We start from the raw sequence: 18,949 nt of genomic DNA, 5'->3' as shown, positions 1-18,949 counted from the left end.
TGGGCTGAATGCCCACCCCAACCACTACCACCTTGTGTAATTATTACTTCTCAGTTTATCTATTTCACTTCTTTAAAATGGTTACAGTAATAATAAAGACTCCTGAGCCAGAGGTCCCTCTGAGGAAGGTATTTCCAAGGCACTGGCGAGGGAGAGGGTCCCTTGCCGTTTTGCACCTGTCTCAGCCTGTCAATAACCCACGTTGCAGCTGGACCAGGTCCCGCAGTTCTTATTATGATTGTAAGACACCATCAGTGACCATCAGGGAACTTTGAAAAAAAAAATAAAGGTTTATCACCTGTAGAACCTGGAGATAACACGCCTGGGGCCACAGAGTGAGGGGCCAGGTAGAGAGAGCGTCCACAGGCCTGCTGTTCCCCTGGTGCTGGGCTGAGGATGGCAGGGGAGGGGCTGGGGTTTTGCAGACTCATCCTTTATTGTGAATTTAGAACATGAGAGTGGTAATTGAAAGCATGAAAGAAAAAAACACAAGTGGCCCAAATGGTCAGTTATCAAAATCAACCAAGACCTCGAAAACAGAGGCGTCTCAGTGAAGGGGGCCAGCACTTCCCCAGTAGCCGGGCAGGCATGTGGTTTGTGGCGATGGCCATCATTGAGATGGTTGTCTCCATAACCAAAGCTTAATTAAGTCAGGCGCTAGCCTTACAAAAAAATAAATAAATAAAGTAAAATAACAAAGAAGAAAGAAAAGAAGGAAAGGAAAGAAAACAGCGTCAAGGCTCACGCTGCACTCACCCTGACCCTGTCCTTGACCCTCTCTCCCTGGGCCCTCTCCATGCTTTCTTCTTCCTCCAAGGTCCCCAGCTGGGGCGGGCTGGGCGCATATAAAGGGATTGCAGGCTGGGCTCTTGCGCCTCCTCCACCATGGACCCCCGTCCGCTCCCCTGGGCCCTGATGCTCCTGGGCCCGGTCCTAATACTGGCGCTGGGCCGCGCACCTGCCCTGGAGACGCCCGAGAAGCTGTGTGGCCGCCACTTCGTTCGCACACTAGTGCAAGTGTGTGGGGGCCCAAGCTGGTCCCCTGAACCCGAGAGGCTGGTGGCTGGCGGCAACCGTGAGTGCAGCCAGGGGGTGGGGACTGTGTTTCCTGGTCTCTAAGAGGGGCAGGTGCACAGGGCACAGGTGGGCCTCGAGGCCGCGGGCAGGCTGTCACGCTCTGACCAGGGTGCCCCTGCTGGCCGCGTGGTGTGCGCAAGTTGGTAGAGGATGCTTTCTCGCTGGGGCGGGAACCTGTGCAAAGCCCAGCGGGAATAGGCAGAGCCTCACAAGTACACAGATGGTCTTTACCATTTCAGTATTTTGATCTTCATGCATTTTCCCAATAATTTTGATTTTTAAAATACTGCATCATTGAATTTTGGTGCTCCCTTTAATCGTACTCCAGAAGACCAGTGCCCACTCTCCTCACCCTAATCCCAGCCCTGGTTCAGAGGGCATAAAACAGGTTTGTGTGCACATATGTCCCACGCATGTGTCCTGCGTTCGTGTATGTGTGACAGGGATCAGAGGCACAGATGGCAGGTGGGGGGCACTGTGAGAGGGTTTGAGGGCATGCACCCGTGTGGGCTCATCTTGGGGTGTTTGTGTGTCAGTGTGTACCCACTGCCTGCACACCTGTGAACATGAATGTGTCACATGTCACCTCTGCTGCCTTCTGCTCTGTTAAGTGTCTGGGTGTCCATGTGATAGGTGGCAGATGGGAGTGTGCGCTCCTGGGGACTTGAGTGTGGATGTGGGTCAAGAGTGTACACACCTAGATGGGTGATTAAATCTGCGTGCAGTGTATACAATAGGCACTTAATAAGTGCTTACTATTTGTGTGTATGATGAGTGTTTGGTGGGGGACTCAGTGGGATGTGAGCATGCAGGAGTGTGCACACAGAGTGGGGGCGTCTATTCTGTCACCAGGTGAGCTGCTGCAATGGCTGGAAGGACGACATCTCCACGGGCTGGTGGCCAACAGGGACTCGATGCTGTTACTCAGCCCTCAGCCCCTGCCCCAGGCCTCTCACCATCACCACCGCCGCCGGGCAGCTGCTACCAACCCTGCGCACCACTGCTGTCTCAGTGGCTGCACCTGGCAAGACTTGCTGGCCCTCTGTCCCCACTGAGTCTTCCTGGGGCATGGCTTCTGGGGAGCCAGAGACCCAGAAGGTATGGTCTGGTAAACTCCTGAAGCCACACAGCACCATAAAGTCCCATATCTGGGGAGACATTGTTGATTACTTCCTGGGACAGGGAACTCACCACCTACCCCAGACCACCTGTCCTCTGTAGGGTCAACTTGGGAAAAAACATACCCCCACCCTGACTTGGAGGATCCTTGGTTTCAGAGAGATGCCAGACACTGAGGGACAAATGTCCTTACCTCTGAGGAGCCCCAAGCACCACCCTCTCTGCATTTGTGACACCCTGTCTTGCTGCCTCCCCACCAGTAAATAAATAAAACTCCTGCAGAATTCAAAGCAGCTTTTTGCACTTCCTCAACAGAAGAGGACATGCCTGGGCCAGCCCTCGAGTTGGCTTGGCTCCTGGCAGCTATGGACCACCAACACTTCTAGAAGCTTGACAACAAGTTGAGAGTCATCACAATACAAAGTGAGGACACTAAGGCCTGGGGAGATGGCTGCTTGCCACGGTCAGAGAGGCAGGGAATGACCAAGCACAGGATTCAAATCCTAGTATCTCTTAAGAGCCCTGGGAGGGTCTTAATATCGTTTAACGCACACTTACTTGGTGGTGCACAAATACACACATGAATACATGAATGGGTCACAGTGGATATTTATTGAGCTGATGCTGACCATTCTTCTCACTTGCATCCTCCCTCCATCCTAAGATGTGGACTGTACAATATAACCTCCTTCCCATGAGGTGGCTTTGTGTCTGCTGACCCTCCCATGGGGCTGGGAGAAAAAGAATAGGGCAGGGAGTGCAGCACACAGGAGGTGCACACTACTTAAAGGAGGGCAAGAAGAAAGGAGGGCAGAGAGGAGAGCAGAGCTACAGCCCCAGCGGGAGGAGGGGAGCCAGGCAGGGGAGAGGAGGTTGGTTGGGCCTGGGAAGGGGCCTTGCCAGAAGCAGGAGGTGGAGGAGGGCCCAGTGTCCACGCAGACAGGATCGGGCTCACGCTGCCCCTCTCCTCCCTGAGCCTGTCATCAAGCCAGCAGCAAGAACCAGTTGTCGAGGGGTAAACTGAGGGCAATGGGGAGCCACAGCAGGTGTGTGAGCAGGGAGAGGGGGAGGGTGGCCAGCATGCTTGAGGGCCTTGCAGCCCGCTTTGTCTATTGGTGTATATTTTCTACTGGAAACGAGACTTTTACAAAAGAATGTAGATTGGTCTGAGTGAAAACTTGTAAATAACTTGAAAGACAAACAAACCAACCAAACAACCTCCAGGCCTCCTCAAAACCTTTTATTCCCTGAGGAGCCACTCTCCAGCCCACACTCTGCTGCCTTAGGTGCCCCTGCCACCTCCCCAATGACTGTGAGGTCCAAGTCCCAGACACCTGTCTAAGGCCAGCAGGGCTGGGGTTCACAGGTTTGCTTGGATCTCCCAAGTCAGAAAGACACACTGGGGTGGGTGCCCAGTCCTGAGTCACAAGAGCTTAGGGCCACTCGAGGATCTGAACCACCTCCTTCTCTGGGCACTGGGGTGAGTGTATGCACTGGCCTTGAGCCCTGTGAAGGCACCTTGGTCCCAATACTGTTCCCTGAGCTCCCTGAGCACAGGTGTGGGGACTTGGTCCTGCCAGGGGCCCAGACCCTGCGTCACTATAGCCTGAGAAAGATAGCTGCCTCCCCCCTGTGCCCAATGTGTCTGCCACTGGAGCACCTGATGCTACAGGCACAGAGGGGGTGGTCCGTGCATGGCCTCTCAGGCCATTCCTACCCTCCAAGGGGCCCAAGGCCCAGGGAAGGGCGGTGAACCCTTCTCCCTGGCTGAAAAGTGCTTCTTGTTTCAGCTGCATGTGCACCCAGGAATTCCCAGTTGGCCTTGAACCCTAGCCAGAATACACCCATGATTAAACCACTGCAGGTTCACTACCAAGGAGAGGCTGACCACTGTTTAAGGTCCAGCCCATGATCCAGGTTGGAGCAGGGATGTGGGACTTTGACTGAAAGGGGCTGGAAGGAGCAGCAGCTGCTGGAACCCTGGCTGAAGTGCTTCTGCCAGTAGCTGCCATGGAAAGAGATGGTCCCTCCAGCTGAGAGTCTAGGGAAAATGATGAACATGGTATGAGCAGTACTGGGTGAGTTTCAAAGGTTGTGTAGGAGCTTGCCACAAAAGTATTCATATTCTCTAGCAAACATTCCGAGGCACTCCCTTGGGCCCTCGGAGGACAAAGTTCTCAGCTTTCTGGGAGGAAGATGTAACCCCTTCCTATGGGGGTGGAGACAGGAGCCTAGAGGCTAGGGGTCCCGGCACCACCTCCATAGACCCTCGCCTGCTTGCCACAGGTGAGGTTGGCCTGGCTCAGTGCATTCCACATGAGCAGCATCTCATAGGGCAAGAAGCGGTGCACCAGCAGCAGCTCCCGGTAGAAGCAGGGGTTGAAGGAGGACAAACGTGCCGTGGGAGACCTAACGCCGACAGTGCGGATACCGCTGTGTGAGGCGGGCTTCAGGCCCTCCTGCTGCAGGCACATGCCCAGGAAGACGTCATCGATGGGGAGGAGGTCCAGGGTGCGGGCGGCCCGGGCCACGGCGGCCGCCGTGAAGCGGGACAGCAGGAAGCCACCACCTCCACAGTAGGGCGGGTAGTGCTCCTCCTGTGTCACTATCTTTGGCACATAGTACTTGCTCCAGGGGGCCCGGATGGGGCCCACGTTCTGGATCAGTTGCCCCACAAAGAGGTGGTGGTCAGGGTTGTGGTCCAGCAGGTAAGAGACCATGTTGTCTGTGTGTGCAAAGACATCGTCGTCCCCGTTGAGCACGAAGCTGGCATTGCTGCACCGAGCCTCCTGCCACTGTAGGAAGAGCACCTGCGGGCGAGCGGGCGGACAGGGCACACAGGCTCAAGGCTGGGACCATCAGCCTCGGGTCCCTGTTGGCCACCCCAGCCCACAGAGCACAGCTGAGGCTGCGTCCCCGCTGTCAACCCAGCCTGGGGTAAAGGTCCCACCCTGTGGGGTGACCTGAGCAAAAACCCGCTCCTCTCTGTGCCTCAGTTTCCAAGTTTCCTTTTAGGCCGCATCTCAGGACCTGCCTGCAGGAGCATTGGGGTCCATGAAGATGATATTCTGCACAGTGCCAGGAAGACTGGCATGCCTGCATTTACTGCTATTCCTTCCCAGTGTGCCTGGCCGAGCACTGCTGTCATAGAATTGCTGTGTGGTCATCACCAGACATCCCCCACCCCCGGACTCTGGGCTCCCCCTGGGTGGGGCTGTGTCTCCTACCTGTGCCATGTTCCCGCACCGCTGTGGGCCCAGCGCCTCATACGGGCTAGATTCACGTGTGTCAAGTTGTTACTTACCGCGTGCTTTGGTGTTTTGTGTCAAGGAGGGGGCATGTTGAGGGGTCCTGGCCCTTTGCTCACTTTGGTTTCAGTTTCCTCCATAATAACCTTTGCTGCCCCTTGATGTCTTGAACCCAGACCTGTCTGTGCCTACCAGGAGCAGGAACCTGCACTGGGTGTCTATGCAGATTGCTCCACCCCCCACCCAACCTGGGTGGGTCCTTGGAGCCCCCACTGCCTCCTCTGCATGTGGATTCTCTCTACCTCCCATGGGTTCTTGTCCATCAGAAACGTTTTTGTGGAGTGCCCACTGCACAGAGGGGGCCCCATGGGGGACTCACCAGACAAAAACAGGGTGTGCTCTGTCCAGTACCCCGCATCCCTGCACCCTTGTACCTCATTGCCAATATTATCTGAGTGTCTGGCACTGGTCCAGGTGACTTCTAAATACTATCTCATGCAATCCTTACAGAGGTCCTCAGAGGTGGGTGAATCCAATTAATAACCAATTTCCCTGTTGAGGAAACTGAGGCACAGAGAGGTGAACATCAAGGGTAGCACAGAGCCTGAACTTGCACCTGGGTTAGCAGGACCCTGCAGCCAGGATGGAACCTCTGGCCAGCCTGCACTTTCTCCCCGCCTCCCCTAGAGCTAAGGCCCTCAGATGCCTTGAGGACATTAGAGGGGGTGGCATGGGGTGCAGGGTCTGCTGGTTCCCTTGGGCCCCTCAGAGGAGATGGTGGTGATCTGGGCACGAAGCTCAGGTGGCCCCGATAAGGTGACTTTCTTTCTGCCAGCCCACCTGCTTGAGTGTGAGGTTGAAGAAGGTGTCGTGGAAGTCCCACTGCAGGATGTCGCCATGAACCCTCGCCTCCAGCGCCAGCAGCTGGTTGACTTTGCGGGCCTCGTGCAGTTCTTGGGCTGTGCCCACCAGAAAGAGACGGCGCAGCCAGCCGCCCCGCACAGCCCGCTCGCGGCCCCAAGTGCGCCGCACCACCTCCCGGCGCTCGTAATTGTGCGGCGACGACTTGATGACCAGCAGCAGGAAGACCGGCTGTGCGCACTTGCTCCGAGGCGCGTCCTGCAGCAGCGGGAAGTCCCGGCAGTGTCTGTGCAGCAGGAAGTCGCGCACGTGCTTTGGCTGCTCAGCGAAGTCTGGCAGCTGGGCCAGGGAAGTGTTGGCACTGCAGGGCGCCGGCGTGGGGAGGGTTGGCTCGGGGAGCCAGATCAGAGCCGCGGGGGTGTCCAGCGGCTCTTTCAGTTCCTGGCAGGGGCAGCACCGGGGTGGTGACAGGTGCAGACTCAGGAGGAGGCAGAGGAGAGTGCAGAGCACCAGAGCCAGGCCCACCTGTGGCAAGGACCTCGGACACCTCATCCTGGACTGCAGGGTTTGCGATTGATCTGAGGAGATCCCCAGGCGGCTCCGGGGAGAGTAGCACTCACTGAAGATCCCGATGGGCCAAGCACTTTTCCTGAGCCACCTGTGGACCCCAACACCTGGTTGCAGCTCGCCATCACTCGGGTTGGTAAAATGTTGAAATTCACCACCACCTTGGACCCCACACCCCGCCCGCACCCCAGCCCAGCTGGACTCTGACAGTAGCCCAGGCCCTGCCTGGGATTCCATATTTACAAAGGAAACTGAGGCACGGGAATTCCAACGAGAGCCCCCCAGACTCCGAGTGCCCAGAATTCACCCCTCCCATATCCAACCTGCTCCTCCTCATGTCCCTGCCTCAGAGATGGCCCAGGAGCCTCCCAGGTGGAGGCAGAGATGCCCTTTTTATCAGGTGCAAGCTGCTGGGATCCTTCCTCCTCCCCGTCGATACCTGCTGCTCTAGAAAGCTCTGAGCTCTGGCATTCCAATACAACCTTTGCCTCTTCTTCACTATTTTAAATGATCTTTTGACCTGAGCGTGGCCCCTGACCCTTTACAGGCCCAGGCCCAGCATGTATCAGACAAAGCCATCTCCTTTGGTGCCCACCTGCTCCTCCTGGCAAACTCGCCTCCACACCCGCTCCTCTAGGAAGCCCCCTCCCACCCTTCGGAAAAGTCCTGCTTCCCCGTGGGCACCTCCAGCCCCATCCCCTGATCTGGCTCAGTCCTGATCCTGTGGGGTGACCGTGTCTGGAGTTGTCTCCCCAAACCTGGGGTCCTGGCATCTCCCAGCATGAGGCAGACACGTGGGGAGAGCAGGGAGTGTTTGAATGAGTAAATTTATGAGTAAAAGATTAAATTGACTCAATTTATGTCTGGCAAACCCTTATTCAAACTCAAAATCCCCAGCTCTAATGTCTCCTCTTCCTGAGAGTTTTCCTCCTCTTCTGGGCACAGTCCTAGGTCTCCCTTGTAAGTCCCTTTCCCAGCTTCCCTGGACCACCTCAGCGCCTTTTTGCCTGGTAAGGTGGTGTCTGTGCTGTTTTCCTAAATTTGAGGATCTCTTTTCCAGTGTGTCGGGGAAGTTCTGGATTGGACCCAAGATAGGACTTGCTATTCAGCAAACACTTATTGGCTTATCCCTGAGGGATGCAGCCTCCGGAGCCCAAACCCTGGGTTTGAACACCGACTCCATCACGTCCTGGCTGTGTGCCTTCCACACCCCGGACCTCAGTCTCCTCGGCTGTAAAAGGGGCGTCTGAGCAATCCCCAGTTCACGGGGCTGTGCACGTGTGAAGGGACCTCTCCAGGACAGACACCTAAGTGGGCATTCAATGTCTGTTTGTTGAATGAATACATGAACCTCAGCACTTACCTCAGCCTTCCTCAGGAGATCTGTGCTTGTCTGGGGTCTCCTCGTTGTCCCCACTGGCACCTGGAACAGTGTGGGGCATTTAGGGGGTTCTGGTGGTCCCCTCCTGGCCCAAGTGACCCTACCCAGCTACTGCCTGGGAGCAGGCAAGAGAGTGGTTTCCTGTTTACATCCAGAGCCACTTATTGGCGCTGCACAGGGGACAGGGGACAGGAGTCCAGGGACTCCTGAGGCCGTTCCCCCGGTGTGTCTATTGCTGTGTCTGCACAGTGCCTGGCTAAGGCCTCTTCAGCCAGATGTCACCCAGAAATGGGACTCAGTTCCCATTCCACACATCCTGCTGTGTGGCCTTGAGCCAGAAGCTGGACCTCTCTGAGCCTCCATGTAAAAGGAGGGGAATGAGCCCTATGTAAAAGTGCTGTGGGGCTCTTAACCTCAGGCGTGATGGGCACAGTCCTGCCTCAGGACCATTGCACAGGTGGTCCCTCTGCCTGGCATGGTTTTCCCCAGATGTGCATACAGCTCCTCACTGCCCTCTGTTTTTCCAGATGTCCCCTTCTCAGGAAGGCCTCCCCTCACGACACTCAGTCTCACTGATACCCCACCCATTCTACCTTTGCTTCCTTCCACACACTTCCCACCTTCTAAAATACATAATACAACATTTGAAATGTATTTTCCTTACCCATCTCCTCTACCAGATCATAAGCTCCCTGTGACCTGTCACGTCCACCCTTTTACCCCAGCTCCCAGAACAGCGCCTGCCATGCAGTTAGTGCCCAGTGAGAGCGTGTGGAGTGGATGACGAGTGAATGCACGCTGCCTCACCACGGCAGCTGACTCTGGAGTGATTGTATACTTTCATTCATTCCTCAAAGCCAATGTTTACTGTGTGTGTATGCCACCTCCTGGGAGCTGGGGACACAATGGTGATCGGGTACAAAGTGTCTAAATGTTTTTGCCACTTCGGAACCCACGCTGTCGAGGGGGACAAACACTAAATAAAATCCTCAATGAAATGATACGAAGTGACAAAAAAGCCAAGAGAGAAAATGCAGTCTGGTGGTATGTTTGGATTTTGAGGCCCAGGTGACATTAAGCTGGGATGTGATGGGGTGGAGGAGCCAGCATGGCTGAGGTTTAGGGGACAGTGTCCCCCAGGGAGGGAGCAGCAGATGCAAAGGCCCTGAGGTAGAAATGAACTGGTAGAGCCTGAGCAGTGGCGGGGTCCTGCCTGCAGGTGGCGCAGAGCCTGTCTTGCTGCTGTGGCACCCCTGGGGTGGCTGGCAGACCCCAGGGGTTCGGCTTCTGGCAGGCAGGTCTGGGAGACCCAAAAAGGCGGATTACCTTGGGGTGAGAATGTGAACTGATGAAGGTGACAGAAGAATGAACTGAACCTCTAAAGGACATCTTCCTGATCTGAACAGTTGTCTCTCTAAAAATAAATAAATACATAAAATCTCAAAAAACAAACAAAACCCCCACCTGCCAAGCCAGGGCCACTTCATTAAGGAGCTGTGACCGTTGGTGGATGATTAACCACTAACCCATCTAAGTTTAACATGTGAGCCAGAGGTTCAGCCAGGGCTGATTTGGCCCCTGGGGGACACTTGGCAATGTCTGCAGAGTTATTTATTTATTTTAATACTTTAAGAAATATTTATCTATTTACTCATTTATTTTTCACGGAAGGGGAAGGGAGGAAGAAGGACAGGGAGAGAATCGCCGACCAGCTGCCTCTTGCACACTTCCTGACCGGGGACAGAACCCGCACCCAGGTGTGTGCCCGGGCTGGAGCCGGAACGACGCCTACCACCCGAGCCCCGCAGCAGGGCTGGAGATATTTTTGGTTATCGCAACATGGGTGGGGTGCGGGTGTGAACCGTTAATGGCACGGAGTGGGTGGGGGCCATGCACACTGATTAACCAGCATTACACCGCCCTGCCAGTGAGATGACAGCCCCAAAAGTCAACATTGCCAGGACTGAGAAATCCTGGTCTGAACCAATAGAGATTGATGGGCCTGGAGAGCTCAACCGGAAGGCCGGGCAGAGAGGTGAGTCAGGAAGTGAGTCATAGATCTTAATATTGTCCTGTATAAATTCACCATGTGGAATGTTTAGGAGATTTACTATTGCTTACTTATGTCATTACACATCTATTAAACACTTATTAAATAGAAAAATCAAACCTAAATGGCCAAGCATTAGTTCAGTGGGAATGTATTTTGTAAGTTCTAAACAAGGGCTCTAAAGCAAAGAAGACATCTTAGCAAATACACACAGTTACAACCGAGCCAAACGGGGGCCCTGGTGAGAGGGAGGTGTGAGAGGTAAAACAGCTCCACAATGGCCCGTGTCACTGTGATCAGAGTGTCAGGGTGAGACAGAACCTCTTGGAGTGGCCATTTAGGGTTTTTTTTTAAGTATATTTTATTGATTATGCTATTACAATTGTCCCAATTTTTCTACTCTCCTTTATCCCCCCTATGCCCTGCACCCCCCCACCCTCCAGCATTCCCCCCTTTATTTCATGTCCATAGGTTATACATGTAAGTTCTTTGGCTTCTCTATTTCCCATACTGTTCTTAACCTCCCCCTGTCTATTTTGTACCTACCAATTATGCTTCTTATTCCCTGTACCTTTTCCACCCATTCTCCCCACTTGCCCTTCCCAATGATAACCCTCCATGTGATCTCCATTTCTGTGATTCTGTTCCTGTTCTAGTTGTTTGCTTAGTTTTTGTTTTTGTTTTTTAGGTTCCATTGCTCATAGTTGTGAGTTTGGTGTCATTTTACTGTTCATAGTTTTTGATCTTCTTCTATTTTTTAGATAAGTCCCTTTAACACTTGATAGAATAAGGACTTGGTGATGATGAACTCCTTTAACTTGACCTTATCTGAGAAGCACTTATCTGCCCTGCCATTCTAAATGAAAGCTTTGCTGGATAGAGTTATCTTGGATGTAGGTCCTTGCCTTTCATGACTTGAAATACTTCTTTCCAGCCCATTCTTGCCTGTAAGGTTTCTTTTGAGAAATCAGCTGATAGTTTTATGCGAACTCCTTTGTAGGTAACTGTCTCCTTTTCTATTGCTGCTTTTAAGGTTCTTTCCTTATCTTTAATTATGATGTGCCTTGGTGTGTTCCTCTTTGGGACTCTCTGAGCTTCCTGGACTTCCTGGAAGTCTGTTTCCTTTGCCCGATTGGGGAAGTGTTCCTTCATTATTTGTTCAAATAAGTCTTCAATTTCTTTCTCTTCCTTTTCTCCTTCTGGCAGCCCTATGATTTAGATGTTGAAATGTTTAAAGTTGTCTCAGAGGTTCCTAAGCCTCTCCTCATTTTTTTGAATTCTTGTTTCTTTATTCTGTTCCAGTTGGATATTTATTTCTTCCCTTTGTTCCAAATCGTTGGTTTGAGTCCTGGTTAACTTCCCTTCATTGTTGGTTCCCTATATATTTTAATTTATTTCACTTTGTGTAGCCTTCATTTCTTTCTTCATTTTGCTACCGAGCTCAATCAGTTCTGTGAGCATCCTGATTACCAGTATTTTGAACTCTGCATTAGATATGTTGTCTATCACCTTCACACTTAGCTCTTTTTCTGGAGTTTTGATCTGTTCTTTCATTTTGGCCATATTTCTTTGTCTCCGAGCACCTGTTAAGTTGTAAGGGGGTGGAGCCCTAGCTATGCCCCATGGCGGGGCAGCCCTCCTTGCTGCGTTGTGGTGTAGTCTGTAGGGTCTGCGCCAGAGAGGGAACAACACCAATCCCTTGCTCTGCTCTAGCCCCACTTTGCTACGAACTCTTCTGTGAGACTGGGAGTTTCTCTGGCCTTCGAACCCCCCCAGAATTTTACAGCTAGAGGCTTTGAGTCTTTAGTTTTGGGGTCAGCAGCCCCGCCTCACCCAGGTGGTCAGCTGCCTTGCCGTGGGTTCTCTCTGCCTGTCTGCTCATCTCTGCCCCTCCTACGGGTCTGGACAAATGTTTCTTTAACTCCTTGGTTGTCGGAGTTCCATGCAGTTTGATTTTCTGGCACTTCTGCTTGTTTATTGTTTTTAAATTTGTTTTTATCCTTCTTTCAGTTGTGCAAGGAAGTGAAGCGTTTCTACCTACACCTCCATCTTGGCTAGAACTGTGTCCCATTTAGTTTTAATTAATTCCATCAGTGGCTGTTATTTTCCTCACATTCTTCTTTCCTTGTTTATTTATCAGAACTCTTTGCATATGAAACATCCTTTTTGGCTACTTGCATTCTCAACTTTTTCTCACCAGATCTCTACAATGGAGGGATCCCAGGGCTGTTCCACTCTCCCAGACCTTATAAGGTCCCTCATGGAATTAAGAAATCAAGTCAGGAGCTCACTTCCCTTCCCTCTTACACCAGTCCTCCATTAGTGCACCCAAGATCTGCTCTCCTTTCAGCCACCAAGACCCCCTTAAATCCTCAGGCAGGAAATGATACCAACCTCACAATCCCCACAACTGCACCGGCACGACAAAGGACCCCTGGGCCTCCCTTTCAGCACGCCTGGGAGTGCGGAGGACTCGCTGGCGCAGTGAACCTTGTTGGGTGCCTCTGTGGGCTGTGCCTCGGGAGTCACTAACCTGTCCTCGTGGGTGTCACTGTCTGAAGGGGGAGGACCCTATAGCTGCTGTGGGGGCCCCTGGGGTTAGGGGCTTGGCTTCACCAAGGAAGGCATACCTCTTGGTATTTCTTCCTCCAAGTGCCTGGGCGGCCACTCTGGGGCCACGAGAAGCTCCTCTTAGGCTTGGGATTGAGCCCCTGATCCCCACCCTGCTGTCCATCCACTGTAGGCCTCATTGTAAAACAAAAGGGCCAGACTCGTTGAAGCCCAGTATCTGCCTGCTCTGAAGTGCATGGCGTGCAGACAGCTCTGGCAGAACCTCCACCCCAACTTTACGAATGGGGACATGGAGCTTAGGGAGGTGTCCCAAGTGGATGCCTTGCATTACCACAGCAACAACGCATTTTGTCTCCAGGTTCCTCAGCTCTAAGAAGGGTCTCAGCAGCTCTTATCCCAAAACACATCTGAAAACCACACATTCATTTCTTTAACAAATAGGTGGTGAGGTAACTAAGAAGACTCAACTCCAGGCCTGGTCCCCTGGAAGACCTTAATTTGTGGGAGACAAATTTGGACACCTGTGGGATAAGGGCTGGGCCAGAAGAAGGACCTGGGTATTGACACTGAGACTTTGAAGGCTGAATAGGAGTTCACTAAGAGTGTTCAGGTGGAGGAAATAGAAAATGCAAAAGCACAGAAAAGAAATAAAACAAGGCCTATTGAAGGAATGGCAAACAGTTTATTTTGCTGAAAAGTAGCATTTGGAGAGAGGGTGATTTCTGAGGCCAGGGAGTGTGAGGCCAGACCCTGTGAAGACCTTGAATACCATGCTGAGAAGCAGGACTGTCTCCTGGGGGATGAGCGGAAGTGTGGAGGGTATGTTAGCTGGGAGCGGAGAGGTCAGTTTCAAATTCATTGTTGTGTGGTCCCTCTTTGCCCTGAGTTGACCTTGGCAAGTGGCTTGTTCTTAGGAGATTGTTTCCTCAGGACATGGACATGCTGACACACCTGGCACAGATCTGAGTCACTGACAATTGTTTCTCAAAGTGGCCAGAACAAGCCATCCAGCTCTGGGCTGCCTGCCCTCAATGCTCTGGCGCGATTTCACCATCACCCAGAACGCACTTCCTCCAGAACCCACAGAAAAGCCCTGTGCTTGCTTGCATCTGCCAAGAGCCTCCTGCAGTACGACTACCAGGTGCGGTTCCTCTCAGGCACTGCCCATCCCCATCTCTCCCCACCGAGGACCTCGGCTCCTGTCACCTGCTCCAGCCACACCAACCTCTCCACAGTTCCTTAACCGCCCTGCTCAGCCCTGCCACTACCATCCCCTCCACCTTGGAAGCCCTGCCCTCCTGCTCTTGCCCTTGATCTCTAGACTCAGCCCAATGTCACCTCCTCAGAGGGGCTCAGCCTCTCAGCTGAAACACCCTGTCCCGGCTTTGCTTCTTGCCACAGCTCTCACTGCCTTTGGACAAATCTACTCACTTCTCTCTTGTCCATTCCCCAACCAGCCTGGAGACCCAGGGGTGGGTCCTGTGGTCTTGTCCCAACAGCTGTGTCCCCACTTGATGCTCACTGGTGTTTGTTGCCAAAATATGAATGATGACCCATATATTAGCCATTTCCATGCGCTTCACTTCAGCCCAACTCCACCGAAGGTGGTGGCTGCCACGTGGGTGTGGGAGGAGGGGTAGGGAGACCTTGGAGGATGCATTAGAATCAGGGGGCAGGACCAAGGGACACTGAATATTCCCCACTCCAAATATTCTGAATGTGCTAAAGAGCCCATATTCATGACACTGAAATATTCATGATGCATTTAGTGAGCAAGAAGTGCTGATTGTTAGTGAAGTGCTGAACACTAATGACCCGCTAAATATACAGGAAGCACACAGTATTTACAACGCATGGCATAGTTGTAAGGCAACAATTAATAGCTGCAAGGCACATTCATGATGCGTCAATAAATATTAATATTGGCACAATGAATATGAACGAGTGACTAAACAGTCCTGAGGCACGGATATACACAGCACTGAATATTCATGATCCATTGCATACACACTACTAAATAGTAATGACTTGTTGAATATTTATAAGACACTATATAGCAAGTGTTCAGCCCTTTCTATATACCCTGTCCAAGCAGTTAGGAGAGGGCTGACGCCCTTGAAGCAGCCATAGTGCTGCCTGGAGAAGGACATCTTGACCTGGCTCCCAATCATCCTGGGACCCCTGGGCTTCGGCATCCTGCCTGCAAAGTGAGACGGTGCCAGCCGCCAACTCAGGGTTGGCCCCGGCAAGTGCTGAATATCAATGGTGCTGGGGTCATCATTGCCATCCCCTGAGTTTTGGGCAGGGCTGTGGAATACTCCGAGGCTGCCAAAAGGAGAGGGGAAGGGTGGGGGTGACAGAGCATCTGGAAGAACCCTATTTGTGTGCACAACAACCTGCGTCCTGGGAAAGGCTAGACGACCAATGGCCTTTTCTCCAAGTCAGCCCTTTTCGAAGTGCCAGCAATGACAATGTTAATATCATCATCAGCCACCGTTATCACCCGTACACTCATGACCGCGCTGAACATCAGGTCTGCGCCATGTCCCGCTCTGGGTTCTGGCGCACAGACAACTTGATGAGAGGACTCCTGCGCTCAGGGGCTGACGTGCTGACGGGCGGCAGAGAGGCAGTGAACCAGACAATATCCTGGAGACTCGGCAGTGGAACTGGGGCACTTGCAGGAGAGGGTTTGACCCCCTTGCCCGTGGAGGAGTCCCTGTGCCTCTCACTCAGCATCCGGGGGTGGCTGGGTTCCAGGGTGAGCTGGGCACAGAGAGGGCGCCCACCTAGCAGAGCTGACACAGCCAGCTGAGGTCAAGGAAAGTTGGCAGGATTTGTGCCCTGACCTGCTGAATCTGAGCGTGATCTCTCACCATCAAGTACCAGTTTGGCCTCCTAGTAGTGATGGGCTGGTCCCTATTTACAAGGAGCATGAGAAACTTTTGTAAACAGATAAAAAAGAAGGAAAGCCCAGTAAAGACAAAGCTTTAGATAGGTGTATTATGCAAGTATGAAGGTGGATTTATGCAAACATTCACCCAATGAACATATGGGTGCTGAAGAAGGGTGACTCACCATTTGAACCCCTGGAACCTCTCTTTGTAGTCCCAGGGCTCATCACAAATGACTCACTGGATGAGCCTGTCCTCCCCTAGAGCAGAATCTCCCCTTCCTAGGACCGGTCCAGGAAGGAATCTGAGGCTGGACTGAGGTTTCTGCTTAAATGCCAGCCCTGCCCCAGCTCAACCTCAAAGGGCATCTCTGGGTATATTTCCTAGTTGGGAAAACTGAGTCTCACGGTCCCTTCCTGTGGGAACTTCATGAAGGACCCCCACACTTTCAGGTTGGTCAGGGCCCTCTTCCAGGCCTTGTGCTTAGAGCCCTGCAATCTTCACATTATTTCTGGCATGCAGAGGTCAATGTCACCCGTGAGAACACAATGAGCAGCATAATCAGGATTAGAGTTAACACACCACGTCCCATGTGCAGCCTCTCCACCAGGTGCTTATCTATACTCCACAGCTGCACTGAGAGGTAGGGCCAAGGTAGCTTCGTTTTCATGGATAGGGAAACTGAGGCTAGAGAGGTCAAAGTACTCATTCAAGGAAAGTCAAGTGAGAACCCAAACCCTGCCTCTAACCACTGTCTGGTGGGACTTCTTTTAGTTGGCCATGTATGTAGTAAGCTCCTCATCATTGTGGGGCAATCAAGCCCAGCCAGACTCCCATCAGGAGGCATAACAATGGTCACCCTCCCTGATTCACAGGGCAGTGAGAGTGGAGGCATGTCACTGCTCCGATCTGGGCCTTAGAAGTGGTGGCAGGAAGTCATTCAGTGACATCTTACCTCCTGATGCTAAGCCAGCTTGTCTGGATTCCCTGGACTCTGACCTAGCGCAGAGAATCTCTGAGGCCCCTCCTTGGTCTCCCCATACCCAGAGTACTTGGCAGGAGTCACCAACTGCTGGGCTATAGGAAAGGGAAGAACACATAGGTGTCAGGGTTGGGCTGGGCAAACACAGCCACTCCCCTAGGCCAGATGGGGGCCCCGCTAACTGATGCAGGGCAAGACCTTCTCCTTCGGATCCTCAGCCCTGCCTGGTGCGGCGGCAGCCTTGCTGCCCTGAAACCCACGAGGCAGTCGGAGGTGGCCCTAGGACGGGCTCCATATCTGACCAGCTCCCTCTGGGCACTGAATCCCAGATCTGGATGACAGGAGTCCCAGGGCCAGGCAGGGCATGGGGTCCTCATGGGGTCCATCTGAAAAGTGGCCATGAGAAAAATGTCTGATCCAGAGGGAAAGTTGGCTGGGAACCTGGCTAATGATGCAATGATTGCAATAACAGTAATAATAACTATCATTCATATGGTTATGGTGATGGCTGAAGTTTGCTGGACACCCACTTAATGGCCATAGGGCTTACTGACTGACGTCACCTTCAGCACTGTCACCCATACCATGAGCTCCGCTCGACATCCTAGGGAAAGTGAAGCTCAGAAACCTAAAGTCACTCACTTGAGGTCCCCAGTGGCCAGGAGCAGCCTAATCATTAAAGCTTCTGCCTGCTGAACACCTTGTACATCCTCATGGGAGCTGGGTCATCGTCCTCCCTCACAGCAGGGAAACTGAGGCATGTCTAGGGACCAGGAGCAACTTGCCCAAGCCACACTGAGGCTGAGGGACCTGAATCCCGGGGAAGCCATGAGCTGAGGTCTTCGAGGCTGAATGTGGCCCAGTGCCTGGGAGGGCTGGGGGAAATGGGTGAGACTGGCGGTCAGCAGCGGCTCCCTCAAGTAACAGGAATAAAGCGCACCTGGGACCCCAGGTGCTACTCCTGCCCAAATCAGTGCTCCTAGTGAAAGGACAAAACCAGCGCCATTGGCTGAGAAGCCGTATGCCCTTGTCAAATACCACTGCCATTTTACACTTCTGAGCCTATGTCCCCAGGACTGGGGCACTACTGGAAAAGCAAGGGCAAAAAGCGACACCCCACACCAGCCTCAGGCAAAGATAACACTGGAGCAAACTGCAGCTGACGAAAAACCACAGGAAACCTCCTGTGTTGCAAGGCCCCCAGCAGCACAGGGGTCATCCAACAGCCGCCCCCAACCTTTTATAATCCAATTAAAATCCAATAAAAGCTCAAAGTCGCCACCCCTCTGTGCAGGTGTATCTCTCCACACCAAGCTCCTCTCCTCTCTTGGAGCGTGAATAAAAACTTTACTGTCTGCACTTTCTTAGCTTGCGTCACTGACCACCACAACACCCAACAATCTCAGCAATAACAACAGCAGCACTAGTAATGGCCAGAGCACACAGACGGCCCTCCACTCCTCACCCTCCACTTTCTCTGATCCCACCCTATACTTGGAGGTGGGCAGGGGTCTAGGGTCGCCTCGAGTGTCCGTGGGGCAATACAGGGATCAGGGATGCCAGAGACGCAGGTGGCATCGGTCTCCCCCGCCCCCAGGTGTGGGGGAAACTTCCTTCCCGGCCAGGTCTGAGCCAGCCTTACAAAAGCCGGGGTTACTGTTAGAGATGACGGAGGACGACAGGGGTTTTGAGACCGGGTAAGGAGATGCTCTCCAGCATCTCCTGGTAGGTTCACAGTAAACGCCCCGCAGAGACCCCACCGCAGGCACCTGCCAGAGTTCCCCAAGAACCCTCACTCCCTCCCTTCCACCAAGGGTGTCCACCAGGTCCGCGGGAAACCCCAACACTCACCCCCACCACGGTCCAGTCTGCAACCCCTACTCCTCTTCGCTGGCGACTAGGAGGAAGAGTTTCACCTGAGCGCGAGTCCCCGCCCTCTCCCTCCAGCCCCTTCCAGACCTCGCCTAACGCCAGCCAGCCCCCTGCCCCGTCACCGGCTGGGCCGAACTTCCCGGTTGCCGGGTAGAGGTTCCCCCCTCTGGCCCCTCCTTCTCCCCTCCCCGGCCCCGCCCCTTCCCCTCAACAGCTTGGCTCCATCCACCGCCTGTGCTCTTCGTGGCCTCCACTGTCCTCTGTGGCTCACGATTCTACCTGAGACCAACCCGCAGTCAGATAGTGAGCTCCCCTCCGCTGGTGGTG

At 53.2% G+C, this 18,949-nt stretch overlaps 2 protein-coding genes across 5 annotated transcripts; one reads left to right on the top strand and one right to left on the bottom strand.

The window, feature by feature from the left end:
• The first annotated feature begins 808 nt into the window (after nt 1-808).
• Nucleotides 809-2,398, top strand: INSL3 (insulin like 3). Its single transcript, XM_028521782.2, has 2 exons — nt 809-1,075; nt 1,930-2,398. The coding sequence occupies exons 1-2, from the start codon at nt 886-888 to the stop codon at nt 2,130-2,132; spliced, it is 393 nt and encodes a 130-aa protein (XP_028377583.1). The 5' UTR covers nt 809-885; the 3' UTR covers nt 2,133-2,398.
• A 1,029-nt stretch (nt 2,399-3,427) lies between these two features.
• On the bottom strand, nt 3,428-18,732 carry LOC114503735 (N-acetyllactosaminide beta-1,3-N-acetylglucosaminyltransferase 3-like). 4 transcript variants are annotated; one of them, XM_036032554.1, is made up of 5 exons: nt 18,602-18,732; nt 8,236-8,295; nt 7,557-7,638; nt 6,285-6,963; nt 3,428-5,006 (listed from the first exon to the last, which is right to left on the bottom strand). In XM_036032554.1, the coding sequence occupies exons 4-5, from the start codon at nt 6,855-6,857 to the stop codon at nt 4,428-4,430; spliced, it is 1,152 nt and encodes a 383-aa protein (XP_035888447.1). In that variant the 5' UTR covers nt 6,858-6,963; nt 7,557-7,638; nt 8,236-8,295; nt 18,602-18,732; the 3' UTR covers nt 3,428-4,427. The 4 variants fall into 4 exon arrangements, with proteins under 4 accessions (XP_035888447.1, XP_035888446.1, XP_035888448.1 ...); XM_036032553.1 differs by lacking the exon at nt 7,557-7,638; XM_036032555.1 differs by lacking the exon at nt 8,236-8,295 and having other exon boundaries at nt 18,602-18,711.
• Between the last annotated feature and the right edge of the window lie 217 nt (nt 18,733-18,949).

Source organism: Phyllostomus discolor, chromosome 8 (assembly GCF_004126475.2).
Source record: "Phyllostomus discolor isolate MPI-MPIP mPhyDis1 chromosome 8, mPhyDis1.pri.v3, whole genome shotgun sequence".
In the NCBI taxonomy this organism is placed as follows: Eukaryota; Metazoa; Chordata; class Mammalia; order Chiroptera; family Phyllostomidae; genus Phyllostomus; species Phyllostomus discolor.
This window is presented reverse-complemented; position numbering and strand designations above follow the sequence as displayed.